At 44.7% G+C, this 20,375-nt stretch overlaps 1 protein-coding gene across 1 annotated transcript in view; it reads left to right on the forward strand.

Moving 5' to 3' along the window:
* Positions 1–20,375, forward strand: part of XPO5 (exportin 5) — a 44,500-nt gene that overhangs the window by 21,276 nt on the left and 2,849 nt on the right. Inside the window, exons 16-31 of the mRNA XM_052648393.1 lie at positions 183–224; positions 551–640; positions 3,667–3,866; positions 4,489–4,588; positions 5,706–5,887; positions 12,341–12,441; positions 14,372–14,468; positions 15,104–15,254; positions 15,767–15,850; positions 16,663–16,709; positions 17,441–17,538; positions 18,157–18,219; positions 19,062–19,144; positions 19,574–19,681; positions 19,812–19,949; positions 20,131–20,295. Of these exons, the coding sequence (XP_052504353.1) occupies positions 183–224; positions 551–640; positions 3,667–3,866; positions 4,489–4,588; positions 5,706–5,887; positions 12,341–12,441; positions 14,372–14,468; positions 15,104–15,254; positions 15,767–15,850; positions 16,663–16,709; positions 17,441–17,538; positions 18,157–18,219; positions 19,062–19,144; positions 19,574–19,681; positions 19,812–19,949; positions 20,131–20,295 (1,749 nt within the window). The remainder of the gene's footprint in view (positions 1–182; positions 225–550; positions 641–3,666; positions 3,867–4,488; positions 4,589–5,705; positions 5,888–12,340; positions 12,442–14,371; positions 14,469–15,103; positions 15,255–15,766; positions 15,851–16,662; positions 16,710–17,440; positions 17,539–18,156; positions 18,220–19,061; positions 19,145–19,573; positions 19,682–19,811; positions 19,950–20,130; positions 20,296–20,375) is intronic.

The following is a 20,375-nucleotide window of genomic DNA, read 5'->3' on the forward strand; positions in this document are numbered from 1 at the left end:
TGACTATCAAGCCTCTTCCAGTTATCTGAGGAAGGAAACACCTGAAACGTTGTAAAGCCAGTTGGAAACCCTTTTGCTACCATATTATTCGCACTTTGGGGATTTTGTTGAAATTTTTATAACTATTACTTTAAAATACTTAGCATTTGGTACTGATGAATGACTTTTTTTCTTTCCCTTAGCTGTTTTCATCAGTCACTTTTGAAATTGTTGAAGAAAGTAAGGTAAGACCATTCAACCTACAAATTATAACTTTCTTCAGAACAAAAATGTAAACACCCAGCACTTAGTCTAGCTTTTTTCTGTAAGCAAAAGGGGTTAATAAAGGCAGGAGACAGATAGTTATATAATGTGGTGTCGGGCACTAGAGACACTCTAGGGCAGGCAGCAAATGCGTGGGTTCCTTCGTGCTAAGTAGAGTGCCATTTCATCATGCTCCTGCAGCTATGAGAGTTGTGTTTGCCTCTGAAGGAGATACGCACATGATTCTCTGCAGCATCTGTAAATTATATTTAAAGTGGCTCTAAGGTGATTGAATATCTCCTCCCAGGCTCCCAGGACCCGGGCGGTGAGGAATGTGAGGAGACACGCGTGTTCCTCCATCATCAAGATGTGTCGTGACTACCCCCAGCTCGTGCTGGTAAGCCCTGACTCTGGTCAAGGAGCCACTGAGACATGCCCAGTTGGCGTACGTTTCCCTGTAAATCCACCTCTAATTATACCTCACATAAGGGGAAAACTAGGAACTTGAGCTTTGCTAAGAAAAAGTATTAGCATACGTGTTCTGGAGTTGGTGTCTTCTTCCTCTCATGCTTGCGGTGGTGGTGATGTTTAGTTACTGAGTTGTATCCAGTGCTTTGTGACCGCGTGGACTATAGCCCGCCAGGCTCCTCTGTCCGTGGGATTTCCCAGGCAACAATACTGGAGTGGGTTGCTATTTCCTTCTCCAGGGCATCTTCCTGACCCGGGGATTGAACCCGTGGCTATTGCATGATAGGCAGATTCTTTACCACTGCACCACCTGGGAGGCCCCCTCTCCTTCTTAGTGGAGTTAAATATGCAAACATATTATCTCAAATGAATAGGTCTCTTCCATATGGCAGTGTCCCTGTCATTCTACACCTCTTTACGGTACTATGTGATGTTCTTAACACCATGCCAAGTAATATACAACTCTTGAGAAAAGCCAGGTGCAAACCCTAACCTTTTTTGGAGGGTTTCTCTTAAGAAGTTTAGCACTACTTCAGATAACAATTAACCAAAAATTTCTTCTCTGAATACACAGTAGTTATGTCTGTCTGTCTCTTTCTTTCCCTCTCCCCCCACCTTTTTATTTGCTTTTTGTACTTATAGAGTATATGAAGAAGTGAAGTGAAGTTGCTCAGTCGTGTCCGACTCCTTGCGATCCCATTGACAGTGGACTGTAGCCTGCCAGGCTCCTCTGTCCGTGGGATTTTCCAGGCAAGAATACTGGAGTGGGTTGCCATTTCCTTCTCTAGTGATCTTCCCAACCCAGGGATCTAACCTGGGTCTCCCGCATTGTAGGCAGATGCTACATAAAACAAACTGATCTTTGTCCATAGTTCAGTGGCTCAGTTGTGTCCTACTCCTTGCAACCCCATGAACCGCAGCACACCAGGCCTCCCTGTCCATCACCAACTCCTGGAGTTCACTCAAACTCACATCCATCGAGTCAGTGTTGCCATCCAGCCATCTCATCCTCTGTCATCCCCTTCTCCTCCTGCCCTCAGTCTTTCCCATCAGCAGGGTCTTTTCCAATGAGTCAGCTCTTCGCATCAGGTGGCCAAAGTATTGGAGTTTCAGCTTCAATATCAGTCCTTCCGATGAACACCTGGGACTGATCTCCTTTAGGATGTACTGGTTGGATCTCCTTGCAGTCCAAGGGACTCTCAAAAGTATTCTCCAATACCACAGTTCAAAAGCATCGATTTCTTCGGCACTCAGCTTTCTTTATAGTCCAACTGTCACATCCATACGTGACCACTGGAAAAACCATAGCCTTGACTAGATGGACCTTTGTTGACAAAGTAATGTCTCTGCTTTTTAACATGCTGTCTGGGTTGGTCATAACATTCCTTCCAAGGAGTAAGCATCTTTTAATTTCATGGCTGCAATCACCATCTGCAGTGATTTTGAAGCCCAAAAATATAAAGTGTCTCACTGTTTCCCCATCTATTTGCCATGAAGTGATGGGACTGGATGCCATGATCTCGTTTTCTGAATGTTGAGCTTTAAGCCAACTTTTTCACTCTCCTCTTTCACTTTCTTCAAGAGGCTTTTTAGTTCTTCTTCACTTTTGCCATAAGGGTGGTGTCATCTGCATATCTGAGGTGATTGATATTTCTCCCGGCAATCTTGATTCCAGCTTGCGCTTCTTCCAGCCCAGCGTTTCTCATGATGTACTCTGCGTCTAAGTTAAATAGCGGGGTGACAGTATACAGCCTTGATGTACTCCTTTTTCTATTTGGAACAGTTCTAACTGTTGCTTCCTGACCTGCATACAGGTTTCTCAAGAGGCAGGTCAGGTGGTCTCGTATTCCCATCTCTTTCAGAATTTTCCACAGTTTGTTGTGATCCACACAGTCAAAGGCTTTGGCATAGTCAATAAAGCAGAAGTAGATGTTTTTCTGGAACTCTCTTGCTTTTTTGATGATCCAGCGGATGTTGGCAATTTGATCTCTGGTTCCTCTGCCTTTTCTAAAACCAGCTTGAACATCTGGAAGTTCACGGTTCACGTATTGCTAAAGCCCGGCTTGGAGAATTTTGAGCATTATTTTACTAGCATGTGAGATGAGTGCAGTTGTGCAGTAGTTTGAGCATTCTTTGGCATTGCCTTTTCTTTGGGGTTGGAATGAAAACTGACTTTTCCAGTCCTGTGGCCAGTGCTGAGTTTTCCAAATTTGCTGGCATATTGAGTACAGCACTTTCACAGCATCATCTTTTAGGATTTGAAATAGCTCAACTGGAATTCCATTACCTCCACTAGCTTTGTTCATAGTGATGCTTCCTAAGGCCCACTTGACTTTGCATTCCAGGATGTCTGGCTCTAGGTGAGTGATCACACCATCATGATTATCTGGGTCGTGAAGATCTTTTTTGTACAGTTCTTCTGTGTATTCTTGCCACCTCTTCTTAATATCTTCTGCTTCTGTTAGGTCCATACCATTTCTGTCCTTTATCGAGCCCATCTTTGCATGAAATGTTCCCTTGGTATCTCTAATTTTCTTGAAGAGATCTCTAGTCTTTCCCATTCTATTGTTTTCCTCTACTTCTTTGCATTAATCGCTGAGGAAGGCTTTCTTATCTCTCCTTGCTATTCTTTGGAACTCTGCATTCAAATGGGTATACTTTCCTTTTCTTTGTCCATGAAGATACTATAAAAGTTAATATGGGAAAAAAAAAAGAGAGACAGATGGTTTTCCTAGTTACAGACGAGGAAAGCACAGTTCCCCAAATACTGAAGCCTAAATTTCCTTGCCTGTTCAGGCAAAAGAAGAGTGTTGTAATTAAGTTATCAAGTGACAGTCTTATTGGCCTGACTATTCTGGGAATGTCTTCGTCCTCATTTTACCTTCCTTGAGTGACCCGCACTCACTGAAAATCAGACCTTCGCCACCTCTGGGTTTCTCTCTCTGTGATATACAGCCCAGTTTTGACATGCTGTACAACCATGTGAAGCAGCTCCTGTCCAACGAACTGCTGCTGACACAGATGGAGAAGTGTGCCCTCATGGAAGCCCTGGTTCTCATCAGCAACCAGTTCAAGAACTACGAGCGTCAGAAGGTGTTCCTCGAGGAGCTGATGGCACCTGTAGCCAGCATCTGGCTTTCTGAAAACATGCACAGGTAGAGGAGAGCCTTTGCTCTTCACCTTCTCTGCATTTGAGCACCCAAGCTCTTCCAAGAGCTGTGCCTGGGGTCGGGGCATAGGATATGGAGGTGTCATGGCAGCAGTGCGCTTCGATGTGTGTGGGTGGCTTGCTTATTCTCATTGCTCTCAGTGATACCTGAAGGTGTCTAAATGCAGTCTTGGAGTGAAGTGCTGAAAGTACCACCTTGCTCTGCAGAGATAGAGGAGCAGAGAGGAAATGAATAAAGATGGAGAGGGTGGGGCAGAAGGCCCCAGAGGGAGGTCTGCGGCGGTGTCAGGCTACAGCCCCAGCACATATAGAGAAGTGGGAGCAGCTGGTGGCGGCTGTGCAGGTAGGAGCAGCACAGATACCCCTCTGCCCACATAGCATTTTGAAGTTTGCATCCTCTGTGATTCCTCAAGTGTCACCAGTCACATTTAGAAGGGGGAAGAGAAGTTTAATGAATCCTCACATGACAGCTGACAGTGAGTATGATCAGACTCCTCTCACTGCAACAACTGCTCTTTGGGGTTCAAGTAATACAGCTTCTTATCTCTCTGAGGAAGTAACTGTCCTTGGTTAACATCATGGTGTAACTTGTCTTTCCCCTCCTGTAGAGTGCTCTCAGATGTTGATGCTTTTATTGCCTATGTGGGGGCCGATCGGAAAAACTGTGACCCGGGCCTGGAGGATCCCTGTGGCTTAAACAGAGCACGAGTAAGTAAGCTTCTACTGGGAGTGGGAAGGTGTGTTAGCCTTGGATAGAAGTAGGGTATTGTCATTCATCCAGGTTTGTGGACATTTTTTGTATACGACTGAAAAATCTGGGAGCCTCTGCTTCCCTGAATGTCCTTTCTTTTCTTTGGTCTTGAATTCTTGAGTTAGTTCTCACAGCACAGCTGGTGGCCTTTTTATGAAGCCGTTATTTTGATTTTAAGGCTCTAAGTAGCTCAGAGGACTAAAGGTGTAATGAGGAAGCAGCCCAGAACTTGGTCAGCAGGGTGGATTCTCCGTGCCTTTGCTCTCTGGCATGTAAAGTCCTGGGCTTCCCAGGTGATACAGTGGTACAGAATCTGCCTGCCAATGCGGAGACACAAGTCCGGTCCTTGGGTCAGGAAGATCCCTTGGAGAAGGAAATGGAAACCCATTCCAGTATTCTTGCCTGCTAAGTTCTGTGGACAGAGAAGCCTGGTGGGCTATAGTCCGTGGGGTTGCAAATAATTGGACATGACTGAACACAAAAACACAACATAGCGTAAAGTCCTAAATGGTGGCCTGACTTGCAAACCTGAGATTTTCCAGGCCTTTGCTATTCAAATGAGCATTGTTCCTAGCTCCATTATGGCAAAAAGTCTTATTAGTTAACCTGGCAAGTTGTCAGTTGGTAGAAAGTACTATGAGTGAGGATTAAGGCAAACCTATGAAGGCCTAAACTAGAGGGTGCAAGACCAACTCAAAACCAATATGAAATGTTGTTAGGGTAAACACAGTTTTGAAGCATGTCCAGTCTACCACCATTCCACCCTGAATGTGCCCAGTCTCGTCTGAAGCATGTCCAGGCCACCTTTGGGTCCTCAGGAGGGTCACCACAGCCTCTAGGACATCCTCGTGAAAGGGACGCTTCTGGAACCTACCACTGGTCTTGAAGATGGCATTGAATGGGTCCCTTCTGGACTTGACCTTAAAGAAAGAAACAAGAATGGTGGGGGGTGGGGAGCATCTTTCCCTTCTCTCCAACTTTTGTATCACTTTCACCATAATCTTGCAAAGATCTAATAGCCCTGTGGCCTTTTCTTCCCCTTTTATGTTTACTTCTCATGTTGTTTTTCTGTAGATGAGCTTTTGTGTTTATAGCATCCTGGGTGTTATGAAACGAACTTGCTGGCCCACTGACCTAGAAGAGGCCAAAGCTGGGGGATTTGTGGTGGCTTATACGCCCACTGGGAACCCAATATTCCGTAACCCCTGCACAGAACAGATCCTGAAACTTCTTGACAATTTGCTTGCCCTTATAAGGTGAGTCAGACTAAGGGTTTTTCTTTGTTGTATTTAAGAATTTACCTGACAAATCTCCAAAGCTTAATTTGTGTATATTTCTTCAGACCATTTGGTGGTAAATGAGAGATTAAGTCTTGGTTCTTTTCTAGAAGGGCTCTTCTTTTTGAAAATAACATTGGTTCTCCCTTGTCTGAGTCCTGCATTCCAAGTGAACGCATCCGTGGGTGCTAATCTCAAAATGGTTTTTCTCATTTTGAGCGCCCCCTGAGTTCTTTTACTTCCTTTAAACTTCATTCCCTACCTAGTTTTCTTTAGTCTAAAATGTTGCCACTAAGGGAATTTTTCTTCGGGAGCAGGGCAGTTGCTTTCTGTGGTGGTGCTTTTCTGGGTTAGATGTTCAGATGTGCTTATCTGGATTTATTAGTAGTGACTATGCTCTCAAATGGACCAGTCATGCCAAAGGAAGGCATGGCACCTCTTCCACGGCAGGGTCCTCGGTTTTTATTTCTCAAAGCTGAGTCCTCAGACCAGCAGCATCAGCAGTCATCTGAGAGCTTGGTTAAAATGTAGAATTAGGGTTTCACACGCTAAATCTAGACTTACTGATTACTCGATATATGTTTGATGATCCAGGAATAGATAGTCTCTGCAGTGCGAGAGAGCTTCTGGAGAGAAGCCGTTCTTACTGACCAAAGCAAAATTTGATTGCTTTTTTACACGTTATAGTGTTTTTGAGTTCAGATGAGAGCTCTGTTCCTCTGCATTTTGGCCTCTCACCCTCTGGTGTAAGACGACAGTCACAATTGGGCAAACCAGATTACTCATGTGTTAGGGATGCTTTGCTGTCAACAGATTCCAAGGTTTTAAGTTAATGTTGACCAAATTGGAGGGCTGGAGTGTCTGAACAAGTTGTCATTGTGGACATGTCTGTGGAAATAGACAATATTTTGCTCTGATTTCAAAAGGAGAAAAAAGATTTCAAAGAAGTATGGCTTGCAAGTTGAGAGGGTGGTGGAATATTTAGTCAAGGAAAGGTTTGTTACTATGTGTATGTTTCTAAGACCAGAAGCATCTTCTGTGGCTTAGAGAAATAAGAACGTGATGAAGTCAGGCGGCAGGAGACTCACTGACTTTTTAGGCCTGTGGCCAGAGTCCATGTGGTGGGAACCTAACCTGAAAACAGGGTGCACCCCTGGTCGGGCAAGGAGACAAGGCAGTTGTCAGAGAGTTCAGTGCTCCTGGAAAATCCCAAAGTCAGTCAAAAGGTATTTTGAAAAATGTTGACTGTAGTTAACGAAGTAGTTAGATTGCTTGAGGAGTGTGCCGCTGGAGCTGTTAAAAGTTTTGCCTTATTTTTGTAATAAATTTTATCTTGAAGTATAATGTTAAGGGTACAGATACACATAAGAAAAGGACACGAATTGTAAGTGCAGGCAGATGAATTTTACAAGGTGGACACCTCCGTGCAATCAGCACCTACATCAATAAACAGCCTTACCCAGCGCCTCTCAGTCCTTCCCTGCCGCCCCAGGGTGACCACTGTTCCAACTTCTAACTAACACTTGATCTGGTTTGGGAGCTTTAATAAATGGAGTCAGAAGTGTGCAGTCTTTTGTGTCTTGCCTTCTCTTGCTCAGTATTGTTTGTGAGGGCATCCGTGTTATTGCATGTAGTTGCGGCTTGTTCATTTCCATGGCTGGTATGGTATTCCATTGTGTGAATATGCTCTAATTCATTGATCCACTTAGTGTTGATGGACTTTTGGGTAGTTGCCAGCATTTTTTTTTTATTACAAAGAATGTAATAAATCTTTTTTTTATTACAAAGAACATTTATTACCATTAATGTTCTTACAAATGTCTTTTTGTGTTGGGTAGGAATAGACTCCTACATATAGGAATGGAGTTCCTGGTTTATAAGGTGTGAGTATTTTCAGCTTTCATAGTGTGAATCAAATAGTTTTCAAAAGTTGTACTGATTTACATTTCTGCCAGTTTCTATATTAACTCCTTGTGAGAAGATTCCTGTTTTAATTCCTTATCAACTGATAATCAAGGGTGTTAGAGCTGCACTGTCTAGTGTGGTAGCCATTAGCCACATAGCTGGCAGCTGAGCACTTAAAATATGGCTTGTCTGAATTGAGATAAACTGTAGGTATGAGATCCACACCACATTTCAGAAATTTAGTACAAAAAGAATTTAAAATACCTCATTAATTTTTATATTGCTAACACTGAAATGATCTTTTTATGTATCAGGTTAAATAACAATATAATTAAGCTATTTCTTTTCACTTTTCAAGTTTGGCCGGCTAGAAAATTTTAAATGGCTTACGTGGCTTACATTTTATTTCCACCGGACAGTGTTGTTCCTAGTGAGCTGGATGGAAGATAGCTGTGGGGGATAGAATTTTCTGGTTCTCAAAAGGTTCATTATCATTGGCTATCTATTAGAATAACAACTTTTCTGATAAACTTGAAGTTTGTTACATTGTTTCCATGTATCTGCTATGTTTTATTGGAATTTTTGTATGTGGGAAGCCCTGGTTAGCCTAGTGATCATACTTTTTTGTTTGTTTATTTGCTATATGTATATATTTTGAAATGTTAACACAGTAGATTTAGTTATCATCATCACCTCATGTGGTTACACATTTATTATCCTCTGTGATCTCTTTTGTAAGATCTCTTTCAAACACATCACACAGTATTGCTAGCTATAGTCACTGTGTTGTATACATTACCTCTCCAGAACATGCTTATCTTTTTAATGGAAGTTTGTACCTCTGACCACCTTCACCCATTAGCCCCACCCCCGTCTCCGTCTGGCACCCATCAAACTGGTTCTGTTTCTCTGAGTTTGGGTTTTCTGATCCCATACGTAAGATCACACTGTATTTGTCTTTCAGTGTCTGATGTATTTCATGTACATAATGCCCTCAAGGTCCATCATGTTACAGAGAGCAAGATTTTCTCCTCTGTTGTGGCTGAATAATATACACCTATGTGTATGATGGCTGCATTCTTAGCTGATGATAATAAGAATATTTCAGATAGGTACAGATGATGCACAACTTGAAATTTTTATCGCTTGCTCATCTTTTTCTTTGCCAAACAGTAACCAGTTCCTCTTAATAGTGGACGCATAGTGCTCTAACTTGCCAGTGTGTCAGGAAAGGCGATATTTTAGGAATCTGAATATTACTAGGGCTTGTTGGACACCCTGCTTATGAACACCTGATCTGGGGTCAGAGACACCAGAGCAGTATGTACTGAGTCCTTCTTCCATTGCATATGAGTTAGAAGTGCAGTACCATGGTGCCACTCCTTAGTGAGAAGTCATTCAACTTAAAAATATGTATCAGCATAGTAAAACCATACTAACAGAAAAAGGGGGCGACCCAGTTGATCATCTTAGTTGACATAGAAAAGGCATTTGACAAAATCCAGTGCCCTCTCATGATAAATCCAACACCCTCTCAACAATGTTGTTTTGCAACAGCAAACTAGGACTAGAAGGAAAGTTTCTCAACATGAAAATGATTTTGACGACAAATCCATAGGTTACATTAATACTTAGTGGTGAAAGATATAAAGCTTTTCCTCTGTCATCAGGAACATGAGAAGGATGTCCACTTTCACCACTGTTGTTTAACATTGTGTGCTAGAAGTCCCATACACAACAATTAGATAAGAAATAGAAATAAAGGTGTCCAAATTGGAAAAGAAGCAAAACTATCTATCTGTATGCACAAATGATGATCCTCCCATTTCATGGAAGATCCCCCCCCCAAAAAAACAAACAAAACAAAGCAAAAACTACTACTGCTAATAAATAAATTCAGCCAAGTTATAGAATACAAGATCAACATACAAAAATCAGTTGTGTTTTTATACACCAGCAATGAATGATCCCCAAAGGAAATTAAGAACTTAATTACATTTGTAATAGCATTCAGAAGAATAAAGTATCTAGGAATAAATTTAACCAAGGGATATGCAAGACATATTCTGAAAACTAAAAACCATTCCTGGAATTAAAGATGATCTAAAGGGAAAGGCATCCTGTATTCATGGATTGGAAGACTCAAGTTCATTAAGATGGAATATTACCCAAAGCAGTCTGAATGTTGAATGCAGTCCCTATTGAAATTCCAACAGTGGGAATTCCCTGGCAGTCCAGTGGTCAGGATTGCATCCTCTCTACTGCAGGGGGCACAGGATTGATCTCTGGTCAGGGAAATAAGGTCCCCCAGGCTGAGCAGCAAACGAACAAATTTCTAACAGTGTTTTGTTTTGCAGAAAGCTGATCCTCAGATTCATATGGAATTGCAAGGAGCCCCCAAAAGCCAAAACAGTTTTGAAAAAGAAGCACCAAATTGGGAGACTCAGATGTCTCAATTTCAAAACTTATTGCAGAGCTAGAGAAGTTAAAATAGTTTGTAACTGGGAAGGATAGTGATGGTGCTTTAGTCACTGAGCTGTATCCGACTGGCTCTTCGTGATGCTATGGACTGTAGCCTGCCAGGCTCCCCTGTCCGTGAGATTCTCCAGGCAAGAATACTGGAGTGGGTTGCCGTTTCCTCCTCCAGGGGGTCTTCCCAACACAGAGATTTAACCCGCATCTCTTGCTTGGCAGGCCTGTTCTTTACCATTGAGCCACCTGAGAAGCCCACTGAGAAGGGTGGACATACAGAAACAGATAATCTCATCAAAATGAGCAAAAGGCTTGCATAGACTTGTCTCTAAAGAAGATGTACAAGTGGCCAATATGGCTATGAAAAAATGCTGAACGTCTTTAGTCATTAGGGAAATGCAAATCAAAACTAAAATAAAGAAACCTCACATCCATTAGGATGGCAGCTATCCAAAAATCAGAAAATAAGTGTTAGAAAGTATGTGGAGAAATTGGGACTCTTAAACACTGTTGGTAGGAATGTAAAATAGTACACCTGCTGTGCAAAACACCTTGGCAGTTCCTCAGAAATTAAAAATAGTGGGAATCCCTGGTGGTCCGCAGCTTAGGACTCTCTGCTTCCACTGCAGGGGGGCCAGTTTCAATCCCTGATCAGAAAACTAAGATCCTGCAGTACAGCACACCCCCCCCAGAAAAAGAAAATTTAATTAAACAATTAAAAATTGAAAACAGAATTGCCATGTTAAGCAGCAATTCCAGCTCAAGGTGTATACTCAAAAGAATTAAAAGTGGGTCTTAAAGAACTATTTATACATCCATGTTCATAGCAGTATTACTCGCGATAGCATATAAAACCTGGAAGCAACCAGAGTGCTCATCAGTGGATGAGTAGATAAGCAAAATGTGATCTGTACAATGGAATATCATTCAGCCTTAAAAAGGAGGGAGTTTTTGCAACATGCTACAATATGGGTAATCCTTGACTTTATGCTAAGCGGAGTAAGCCAATCACAAAAACGCAGTTTGAAGGAGTGTAGTGATGAATGCACATGGTTAGGTTTTTTAAAAATTATTGAAGGTTTTCAAAAAGTAAGCATGGTCTAAAGTAATCATGTCCATCCTTTGTAAAGTTATCTGTTTATTTATCTATTTGGCTGTGTCGGGTCCTAATCGCAGCGTGTAGAATCTTGGTTGCAGCACACAGACTCTAGTTATGCTCAGGCTTAGTTGCTCCATCACATACGGGATTAATTCCTCAACCAGGGATCGAACCCGAGTCCCCTGCAATGCACAACGGATTTCTAACCACTGGACCACCAGGGAAGTCCCTCAGTGTTCATCTTAAATATTTAATCTGCCTGGTCCCATTTTATATTCTAGAATTTCCTGTACATTTGAAATTTTTATAATTAACCTTTAAAAGAAAAATAGGTAGCTGTGCCTCTGGCTATCATGTTCAGGGGTGCTGTTGCTGTGGAAGACAGATTAGGTCCGTACTTTAACAAAGAGGGTAACTGTTGAGGTGAGTCATTTTTGGTGAGGAAGAAATGCTCATGTTAGGAATTGCATAGGTGCCTCTAGGAGGCTAAACAGCTGTCAGAACATTGTTGGGTCCACCCTGTTGGATCAGAGACAAAAAAATCCTAAAGATGGGGGTATATTACTACCTGCTGTCAATTCCTGCCTGTGTTCCTGCACCACAACGCCTCTTACATTTCATCCTTAGTCACTGCCGTCAGAAAACAGAGCACCCAGGCACTGTCTCAGATTTGAAAGAATTTTGCTTTCCAGCTTTAGACTGAGATGATGTCCAGCTGTCTCAGAATTCAGTTCTTGTGGTTGATTGCTGTTAGGTGTTGTATACCATACAGATAAACTTAATAGCTTCAAGTCTAACCCCTTCTCCAGGGAAACATTTAAATTCTTCTGCCAAGAATAGTGCTGACAGGAAGATGTCTGTGTGGAAATGCAACATCATTGAATTGTAAGGTAAAATCCATTCTTTCCTTCTGCAGCAGGCTAAGAAAGTTCACACAGCATTCTTATTTTTTTCAGAACTCACAATACATTATACGCACCAGAAATGCTAGCCAAAATGGCAGAACCTTTCACAAGGGCTCTGGATATGCTTGAAGTGGAAAAATCTGCTATTTTAGGTAAGAAGTCGAACCTTTTTTTTTTTCTTGAAGTTCAGCTTATCCCTAATGCAGCTTCATTGTGCCTTGTGTCCCTTTCTCCTCACCTGGCAGTACCTTGACCACTAGTTTGTTCAGAAATGCTCAAATGGAATTCCTCCAGGCTCTCTGGAAACAAACGCATTCACTTCATTATCTTAACATGCAGAGAAGGTCTCCAGAAGCAAACACACCCCACATTAACCCCTCTTCTGCTTTAGCTACCAGCTGGTGGTACATGTTAGAGCGTTTCGATTGTAAATCATGGTTTTTTTGACCTGAAGGATATTAGCTTACTTTCCTGTCTTTTGTATGGGGGGCAGGAGGAAGGGGGAAAGTAATCAAACAATTAAGCTTAAATAGCTTTACAGTAAAATATTATATTTATTATTAAATTTTTAAAGGAATAGTTTCTAAGTCAAGTTTCTCAAGTTTTGCCTTTATCGGAACGTTGCTTTAACTCATATTTCCCATTAGCAAATAACTCTACAGTCATAATCACGATACGCACTGTGTAGAAAAGTGACTGGGAGAGAGGGTTTATTGGAAGACCCAACCCAGTCATGGAAAGGAGTCACAAGATTGCCTCTGAGTGGAGACTTAGGATGCACAGGAACCAACCAGACTGGGGGGCAAAGGAGATGCTGAGCATTCTACACAGACAAGAGTGGCAGATGCCAGAATCCCAGGCATGAGGCAGAAGGTGAAGGTGAAGTCGCTCAGTCGTGTCCGACTCTTTGCAACCCCGTGAATCGTAACCTACTAGGCTTCTCCATCCATGGGATTCTCCAGGCAAGAATACTGGAGTGGATTGCCATTTCCTTCTCCAGGGGATCTTCCCAACCCAGGGATCGAACCCAGGTCTCCCGCATTGGAGGCAGACACTTTTAACCTCAGTATATCCAGGGAAGAGGAGGCAACTCGTGGCTGGAGCACAGAGAGCAGGGTGATCGGTTAGAAGTTGGAACTGTAGACAACAGAGTTGTCTAAACTGTGTGCTGATCTCTGAAAGTTCAGGCTGGCTCTCCATCACAGCCCCCCAGTGTTTCTTGCCCCGGCTGTCACCTCTGCCTGGCCCTGGCCATTATTAAGCAATCTAATGTGCATGCCTCAGCCATGACTCAATGACAAGAAGACTGTTGGTTTCCCTTTCCAGAGCCCATCTGTCTTGACCTAAATAATCTTGGGCCATTTCCTTTGGCACCACTACTTAAGTTCCCTGTTTCAGACATCAGTAAAGATAGAACATCCAAGAAATGTCTTACTATTAGTATAAAAAGTAGGTTTTGCTTCACTGCCTATTCCTCTTCCATCCCCCTTCCGTTATTCAAATTAAGCCAGGAACTCGTGCTGTAGAAATGTATGACCAACCAAAACATAGTAGGATGGGTAAACAATTCCCTCTGGCAGCTGCCAACCAGAAGCAAGGCTGGAAACAAAATTGCCTCTGATGAGAAGTACAGATCTTCGACGGCAGCTCTTATACTGAGATAAATGGGCTTCATTTTGATCTGCCATACATCTCGGCCCTTTGCATAAATTTTTGCTTGAAAAAGAGATTCTGTGACTTAAAAGGGAAGGGGTACATTCCAAGTGCTTTATGGAGAGAGCATTTGGGGCTGTCATTGGTGCTTCGGTACAAGTTCCATCTGGAGAAACCCAGGCGAAAGTTGGAGTCCTCAGACCTGGACACTTAAATGGCTTTCACCTTTGCCTGCAAAGACAGTGTAATAATCCCTTCAGGGAAGCTATTAGCGTCTCCTGCTGGTAGAAGACTTGGTTAGCTGCTTTGCATTTATAGCACCCCATCCCACCCCCCACTCCCCAAACCAGCTCTGCCTGTGAAAGGTGCTGGTAGGTTGAGAGCCCTCAGCAGTGGAGCAGCAGGTTCCTGACCCATCTTTGTCTGTAGGATTACCTCAGCCTCTCCTGGAACTGAATGACTCTCCTGTCTACAAAACGGTCTTGGAAAGAATGCAGCGTTTCTTCTGCACCCTCTATGAAAACTGGTAAGGAAGCCATGCTGCCTTTTCATGTTCTCCTAGAGATGCCCTGTGTAGGAATGGCCTTGGGTTTTATATCTGATCCAGCATTCTAGTGTACAGGTAATATGAAGACAGAATTTGACAAATGATTCTAGTGTCAAATCAAAATGAACAGGCTGATTTCCTCCTCTTTCTTTTTTTTTAATTGTCACATGTGCCTTTAATCCTAGCCATGACTTGATATTTTAATGCCCACCTTGTCTATTTCCAGTGCATATAATGATGAGATCAGAGTAGAAGATACAGTGATGGGGATGCAGGTTCTCAGACCCCTTACTACTTTGCATGGGACACTAGAAGGTGGTGGCTATGTTTGGTGGCCTGGGGTCCTGGTTGTGGTATCTGGGGCAGGGGAGTAACTGGCTCTGCTGTCAACAAGTTTCCTTAAAAGTGGTGGGGGCTGGTATTTTCACTTCTGATAGAAGATTAAGTCCACATCTTCAAAGGATGCTGATTAAACTGAAGTTCTCTTAAGAAGGAAATACAGTCAATTGCTTTTCTAGCTGAGAAGTCTTCTCGTAGACAAGAGATTCCCAGGGGAGTCAGGGATGGTGGTGACAGATCATGGATTTGATTTTGTCCATGATTTTCCCTTGCAGTTTCCATATCCTCGGGAAGGCAGGCCCTTCCATGCAGCAGGACTTCTACACCGTGGAGCACCTGGCCACCCAGCTCCTCAGCTCTGCTTTCGTCAACTTGAACAATATTCCTGACTACCGACTCCGACCCATGCTTCATATCCTTTTGAAAGTCCCTAGAAAACCCCCAAAGGGCCAGAAGGTTAAGACAAGAACTGTTCACAGGCACTAGAGGAGGCAGAGCTGAGCTGCGTGAAACAGATGGCGTCATTTCTATTCACTAAACAGTAACCACATTAAAAGGACAAGAAGATTGAAGTGAACAGCAGGGACAACCTGGAAGCAGTTCAGGGGGTCTTGAAAGCTCTTTCTCCTTAGAGATAGATATCTTTGCCCTCCCACTGCTTGGAAAGATGGAAGATGAAGCTCTTATCCCTTTTCTGTACTTTGTCGGGTGCCTCTCTTTGAAGACACACTCTCATACTGCATTCTCAGTCGGATTCTTTGTTTTCATTTGTTTGTTTTGGGGAGTGTCTTTCTTCCCTGAAGTTACAGTATAAGGAAAGTGGTGAAGGAGAGCTTACTGTAGTTCCAGCCTCACGGGGGAGCAGTGCTTTAGAACAACAGGGTGTGCGCTCGTATGCTAAGGCTCCTTAACCTGCCTCGGCATGGGTCTTTGTGAAGCCTCTGGTGCTCTTCTGTCCCCCGGAGCACTATGAAGCCCTGGTGTCTCCCATCCTTGGACCTCTTTTCACCTACCTCCACGTGGTAAGAGATCAGTCAGAAAAGGGTAGCACAGAGACCTCTTAGAGTAGGTGGCCTCTTGTGAGTCTCACAAGAGCTCCCAGAAGTGTTGTCTCTTCGCCCTGCCAGGACAGCTGCACATCCGCCCCACCCTACACCCTACCCCCCCGCCCTCACCCTGCACTGGATAGAGCAGCTCACCCAAGAACCAGACTGCTGCCATTGCCCACCGAGCACATGCAGACTCGGGTTCTGCTCCTGTCCTCCTGTTAGCTGAGGAAAGGTGGTCAGCAGCATGCTCCTCTGGAGTTCTGTTTCCCCAACTCTGGAATTAAGCAGGGAGACCAGCGGGGCAGAGGATTAGGTGTGTCCAGAAGAGACTCAGGAATTAGAAAATGCTCTTGATCCTTGCCAAGCAAAGAAATGTTTGATATGCTGCCCTTCACTCGGGTTTGGGAGAGGATGCTGTTCCGTTGCTGAGTCATGTCTAACACTCTTCAACCCCACGGACTGTAGCCCTCCAGGCTCCTCTGTCCGTGGGATTTTCCAGGCAAGAACATTGGAGTGGGCTGCCATTTCCTTCTCCAGGGGATCTTCCCAGACCAGGGATCAAATCCGTGTTTCCTGCATTGTCAGGTGGATTCTTTACCACTGAGCCACCTTGGGAGAGGTTACAGAAACCATATCTGGTTTTTTAACCTTGTGGGATTTCCTAAGGCTCTGCAATTGTTACCTGGACTCATCCTCAGCTAATTCTAACCACAAAGTGGCGCTTAGATGTTATCTTTTCCAGCCTCGCCCCCAGTGTAGCGCTTATTTCTGTTTTGTTTTCCCAGAGGCTTTCCCAAAAATGGCAAGTCATCAACCAGAGGAGCCTGCTTTGGTAAGGGAGTATCTCTTCTCCTCGATGGATGAGCTGGCAGCCAGGTTTGGGGTGAGAGAAGGCAGCCATGGGGTAGGAAGGATTCTACCATCCCAGGTCTAGAAGAGTACTGGGTTATAGTCATGCTCAGCCTAAATGGTAGAAGGAAGGATTCTACCATCCCAGGGCTAGAATAGTGGGTTATAGTTATGCTCAGCCGAAATGGTAGATGGCGACAGGCAGACTCGGCTCAAGCTTTCATTGGGGGTACCTTCAGCTGCCTTAGGTGAGTGCTGAGACATTTGTACCACTTAGGATTTTGATCTAGTCCCCTCGAGCCAACTGGATAGTCACAAGTGTTACAATGATGCCCCTCAGTGATCACTGCTGCTGCATACAGGCTCTTTGCAGCTGTGGAGAGCAGAGGTCACCCTTTGTTACGGTGCCTGGGCTTCTCACTGCAGTGGCTTCTCTTGCGGAGCATGGGCTCGAGCGTGTGTAGGCTCAGCAGTTGTGACACGTGGGCTTAGTTTCCCTGTGGCATGTGGGCTCTTCCCGGACCAGGGAGCGAGCCCGTGTCCCCTGGGTTGGCAGGTGGATTCTTAACCACTGGAAGTCCACCGCTGCCCATTCCTAACGTCCGAGTGGAATGCAGGCCAGGGAAGTCAGGAGGAGGAAGTGGGCACAGAGGGCCTGGCTAGGGCCACTGCTGCTTTTGCGTCCCCTGAGACTTGGTCCCTGATTTCCTGCAGTGGAGAAGATGAGACAACAGATGAAAACCCAGAGTCTCAAGAGATGCTGGAGGAACAACTGGTGAGGATGTTAACCCGAGAAGTCATGGACCTGATCAGTAAGTGGCGTGGGAACCAGGGGTAGAAGACAAGCCTTTTTCTGGAAAAACAGCTGGTCACTTACCTGTTTGCAGCAACACTGACAGACTGATAAGAAATAATGAACTAAATAGAAACTAGGTAGCCCTTAAGTCAACTTAAAGACACGTTATGAATTGTGAACTGAATTGTCATTGTTCATGCTAAGGCCAGTATGTGAAGAAATGGTTCAAATGGCAGGAGGAATTTGGATTAATGGTAGGAGTGACTTCCTAGCTTTGTCAAATGGGTAAACTTTTAATTCTTGGACATGCAGGTGGTTATATTTCTTTTTTATTTTTTGATTAGTTCATTTGTTTGACATCCAAAGTAGACCAATTAAACCTATGAGACGTCCACTCCCAGTCAGTTACTCTTAGGTCATTCTGTAATTTCCCTCCAGTTGATTGAACTTGAAGAGGGACCAGAACACGGTCTGGTTAAATGCTTCGGTTTCTGTTGGTGAAGCCGACTTTGTGCCTGGACGGTCCTCTACCTTCCCCCATCCTCGCCTGCCCAGAGACAGTTTGGGATCCACTGGCCTGAGATGGCTGTTGTCTGGTGATAATCAGCCCAGTAACCCTGCTTTCTTGCTTTAGCTGTGTGCTGTGTTTCAAAGAAAGGTGCTGACCACACTACTGCTCCCCCTGCAGATGGAGATGGTAAGTGAGGCTGTTGCAGCCCTTGGAGGTCAGCCTTTAAGCTCCTACTCCTAAATACTGTTAGTTCTGTAACCAGGTCAGTTCCCATGGAAAACGTGTCCCTAGCAGGCTGGTGTGGAAGAGTCTTTGTACACATACATGTAGCTTTCCCCCATACTGGCCCCCTTGCTGTATTCTCCAAGAGCCTCTGCACCAAGAGCACCAACAGCCTCTGCACTTGGTGATCTCTCTATCCAGATTCTGGATCAATCTATCCAGAATGATTGTTCTCCCAGCTATATGCTGGACCATCCCAGGATATTGTTGCTTTGATTCAGGTCTCTGCTCAGATGTCACTTCTGAGGGGTGTCTTTTATGTTTGTCTTATCAAAAACAGCAGCGCCAGCCTCTGGTCTCCTCCTCTGCTCTGTCTTACCAGCACTGATCACTACCTGACATCATGTTTTACTTACAGTTTGTCAATTACTTCTCTCCCTCACTAGAACTTAACTCAGAACAAGAAAGGGATTTTGTCCTATTTCTGTTATATCCCCAGTAAGTAACTCAGTGTCTGCTACAGTGGGTGCTCAAATACTGGTTCAGTGATGAAAGAGCCTCAGCATTTGTGGCTTTTTAAGTAACTGTCCCGAAAAAATTGTTTTGCAAGTGTACAGTTAGGTGTATCCCTAGATCTGCCGTGGGCCAGGGCTTCTACACCCTCTCATGAGCCTAAGGGGATGTCCTAGTACCTAGAACCACCAGTCAGCCCAGGATCCTCACTCCGTTTTATCCCAGGCTTTTGTCAGAAAGGACAGCCTCTGTTCTGAAAGGATGAACCTTCACATTCTGCTCTCTACTTACAGATGAAGAGATGATGGCCACAGAGGTAGCCCCCTCGGCCATGGCGGAGCTTACAGACCTGGGGAAATGCCTGATGAAGCATGAGGTGGGTGGAGGGGCAGTTGAGGTTCTCTCCTTGCCCTGCTGGGGAGCCCGCATCCACTTTACTCACTTTCTGGTACCACCAAGAGGGTATTTTAGTAATATTCCTTCACATGGGAAAGGCACAAGGCCCCGGTGTTGCCATGCTGGCATGGGTCAAGGCTCAGATAAACACCCAGGCACGTCGCCACCAGGCCCGTGTTCAGCTTCCCCGAGCCTGGGTGCTGTCTCCTTCCTGCACTGGTTTTCTTTTCTATACTGATTGGTTCCTGTTTTTGATGGCCTGATAGACATAGCAGAAATAAACTCACATCTCTTCAGTAGCTGCTTTTATCATTTTCCTGCTTACCTATTGAAACCCTAGCTCCTGATGCATAACACAGAGAACACTGTGCTTGAGTTCTCATTGTATTCCTTCATCCCTTTCCCTTAGGATGTTTGTACAGCGCTGTTAATTACGGCCTTCAACTCCCTGGCCTGGAAGGACACCCTGTCCTGCCAGAGGACGACCACACAGCTCTGCTGGCCTCTCCTCAAACAAGTATGGTTCCTCATCCCTCCTCCTCACCTCTAATGAAACGCTGGGGTCATGGGGATTGAATCAGTCGGACGAACCCGGGTGCTGGGGCCTTCAGAGTCCCCCTTCGCCCTGAGCACAGCTGTCTCCCCAGGTGCTGTCAGGGACACTGCTCGCAGATGCTGTTACATGGCTGTTCACCAGCGTGCTGAAGGGCTTACAGACACATGGGCAGCACGACGGCTGCATGGCTTCCCTGGTCCACCTGGCCTTCCAGATATATGAGGCGCTGGTGAGTGGAGAAAGCCTTCAGGCAGGATGGCTGCAGCTTGATCCCTCACAGGCCGCTTCCAGTCACTTGGGCCTTAATAATTCAATGCAGGCAGTTGCCAAGTTGCTAGTGCTGCCTCTGCGATGTGGGTGTGGCAGGGCCCAGACCCATGCCATTGAGTGGGTTTATCCCTACTTCTCAGCGGCCCAGGTACCTGGAGATAAGAGCTGTGATGGAGCAGATTCCGGAAATTCAGAAGGACTGTCTGGACCAGTTTGACTGCAAGCTGTTGAACCCCTCTCTGCAGAAAGTGGCTGACAAGCGCCGGAAGGACCAATTCAAGCGCCTCATTGCTGGGTGCATTGGGGTAGGTCTCACGTTTTCTTTATGCTCCCAACCACCTCTGCAGTCGCCTCAGAAACCAGCTGTGGTCATGCCCATTACGGT

Source organism: Budorcas taxicolor, chromosome 11 (genome assembly GCF_023091745.1).
Source record: "Budorcas taxicolor isolate Tak-1 chromosome 11, Takin1.1, whole genome shotgun sequence".
In the NCBI taxonomy this organism is placed as follows: Eukaryota; Metazoa; Chordata; class Mammalia; order Artiodactyla; family Bovidae; genus Budorcas; species Budorcas taxicolor.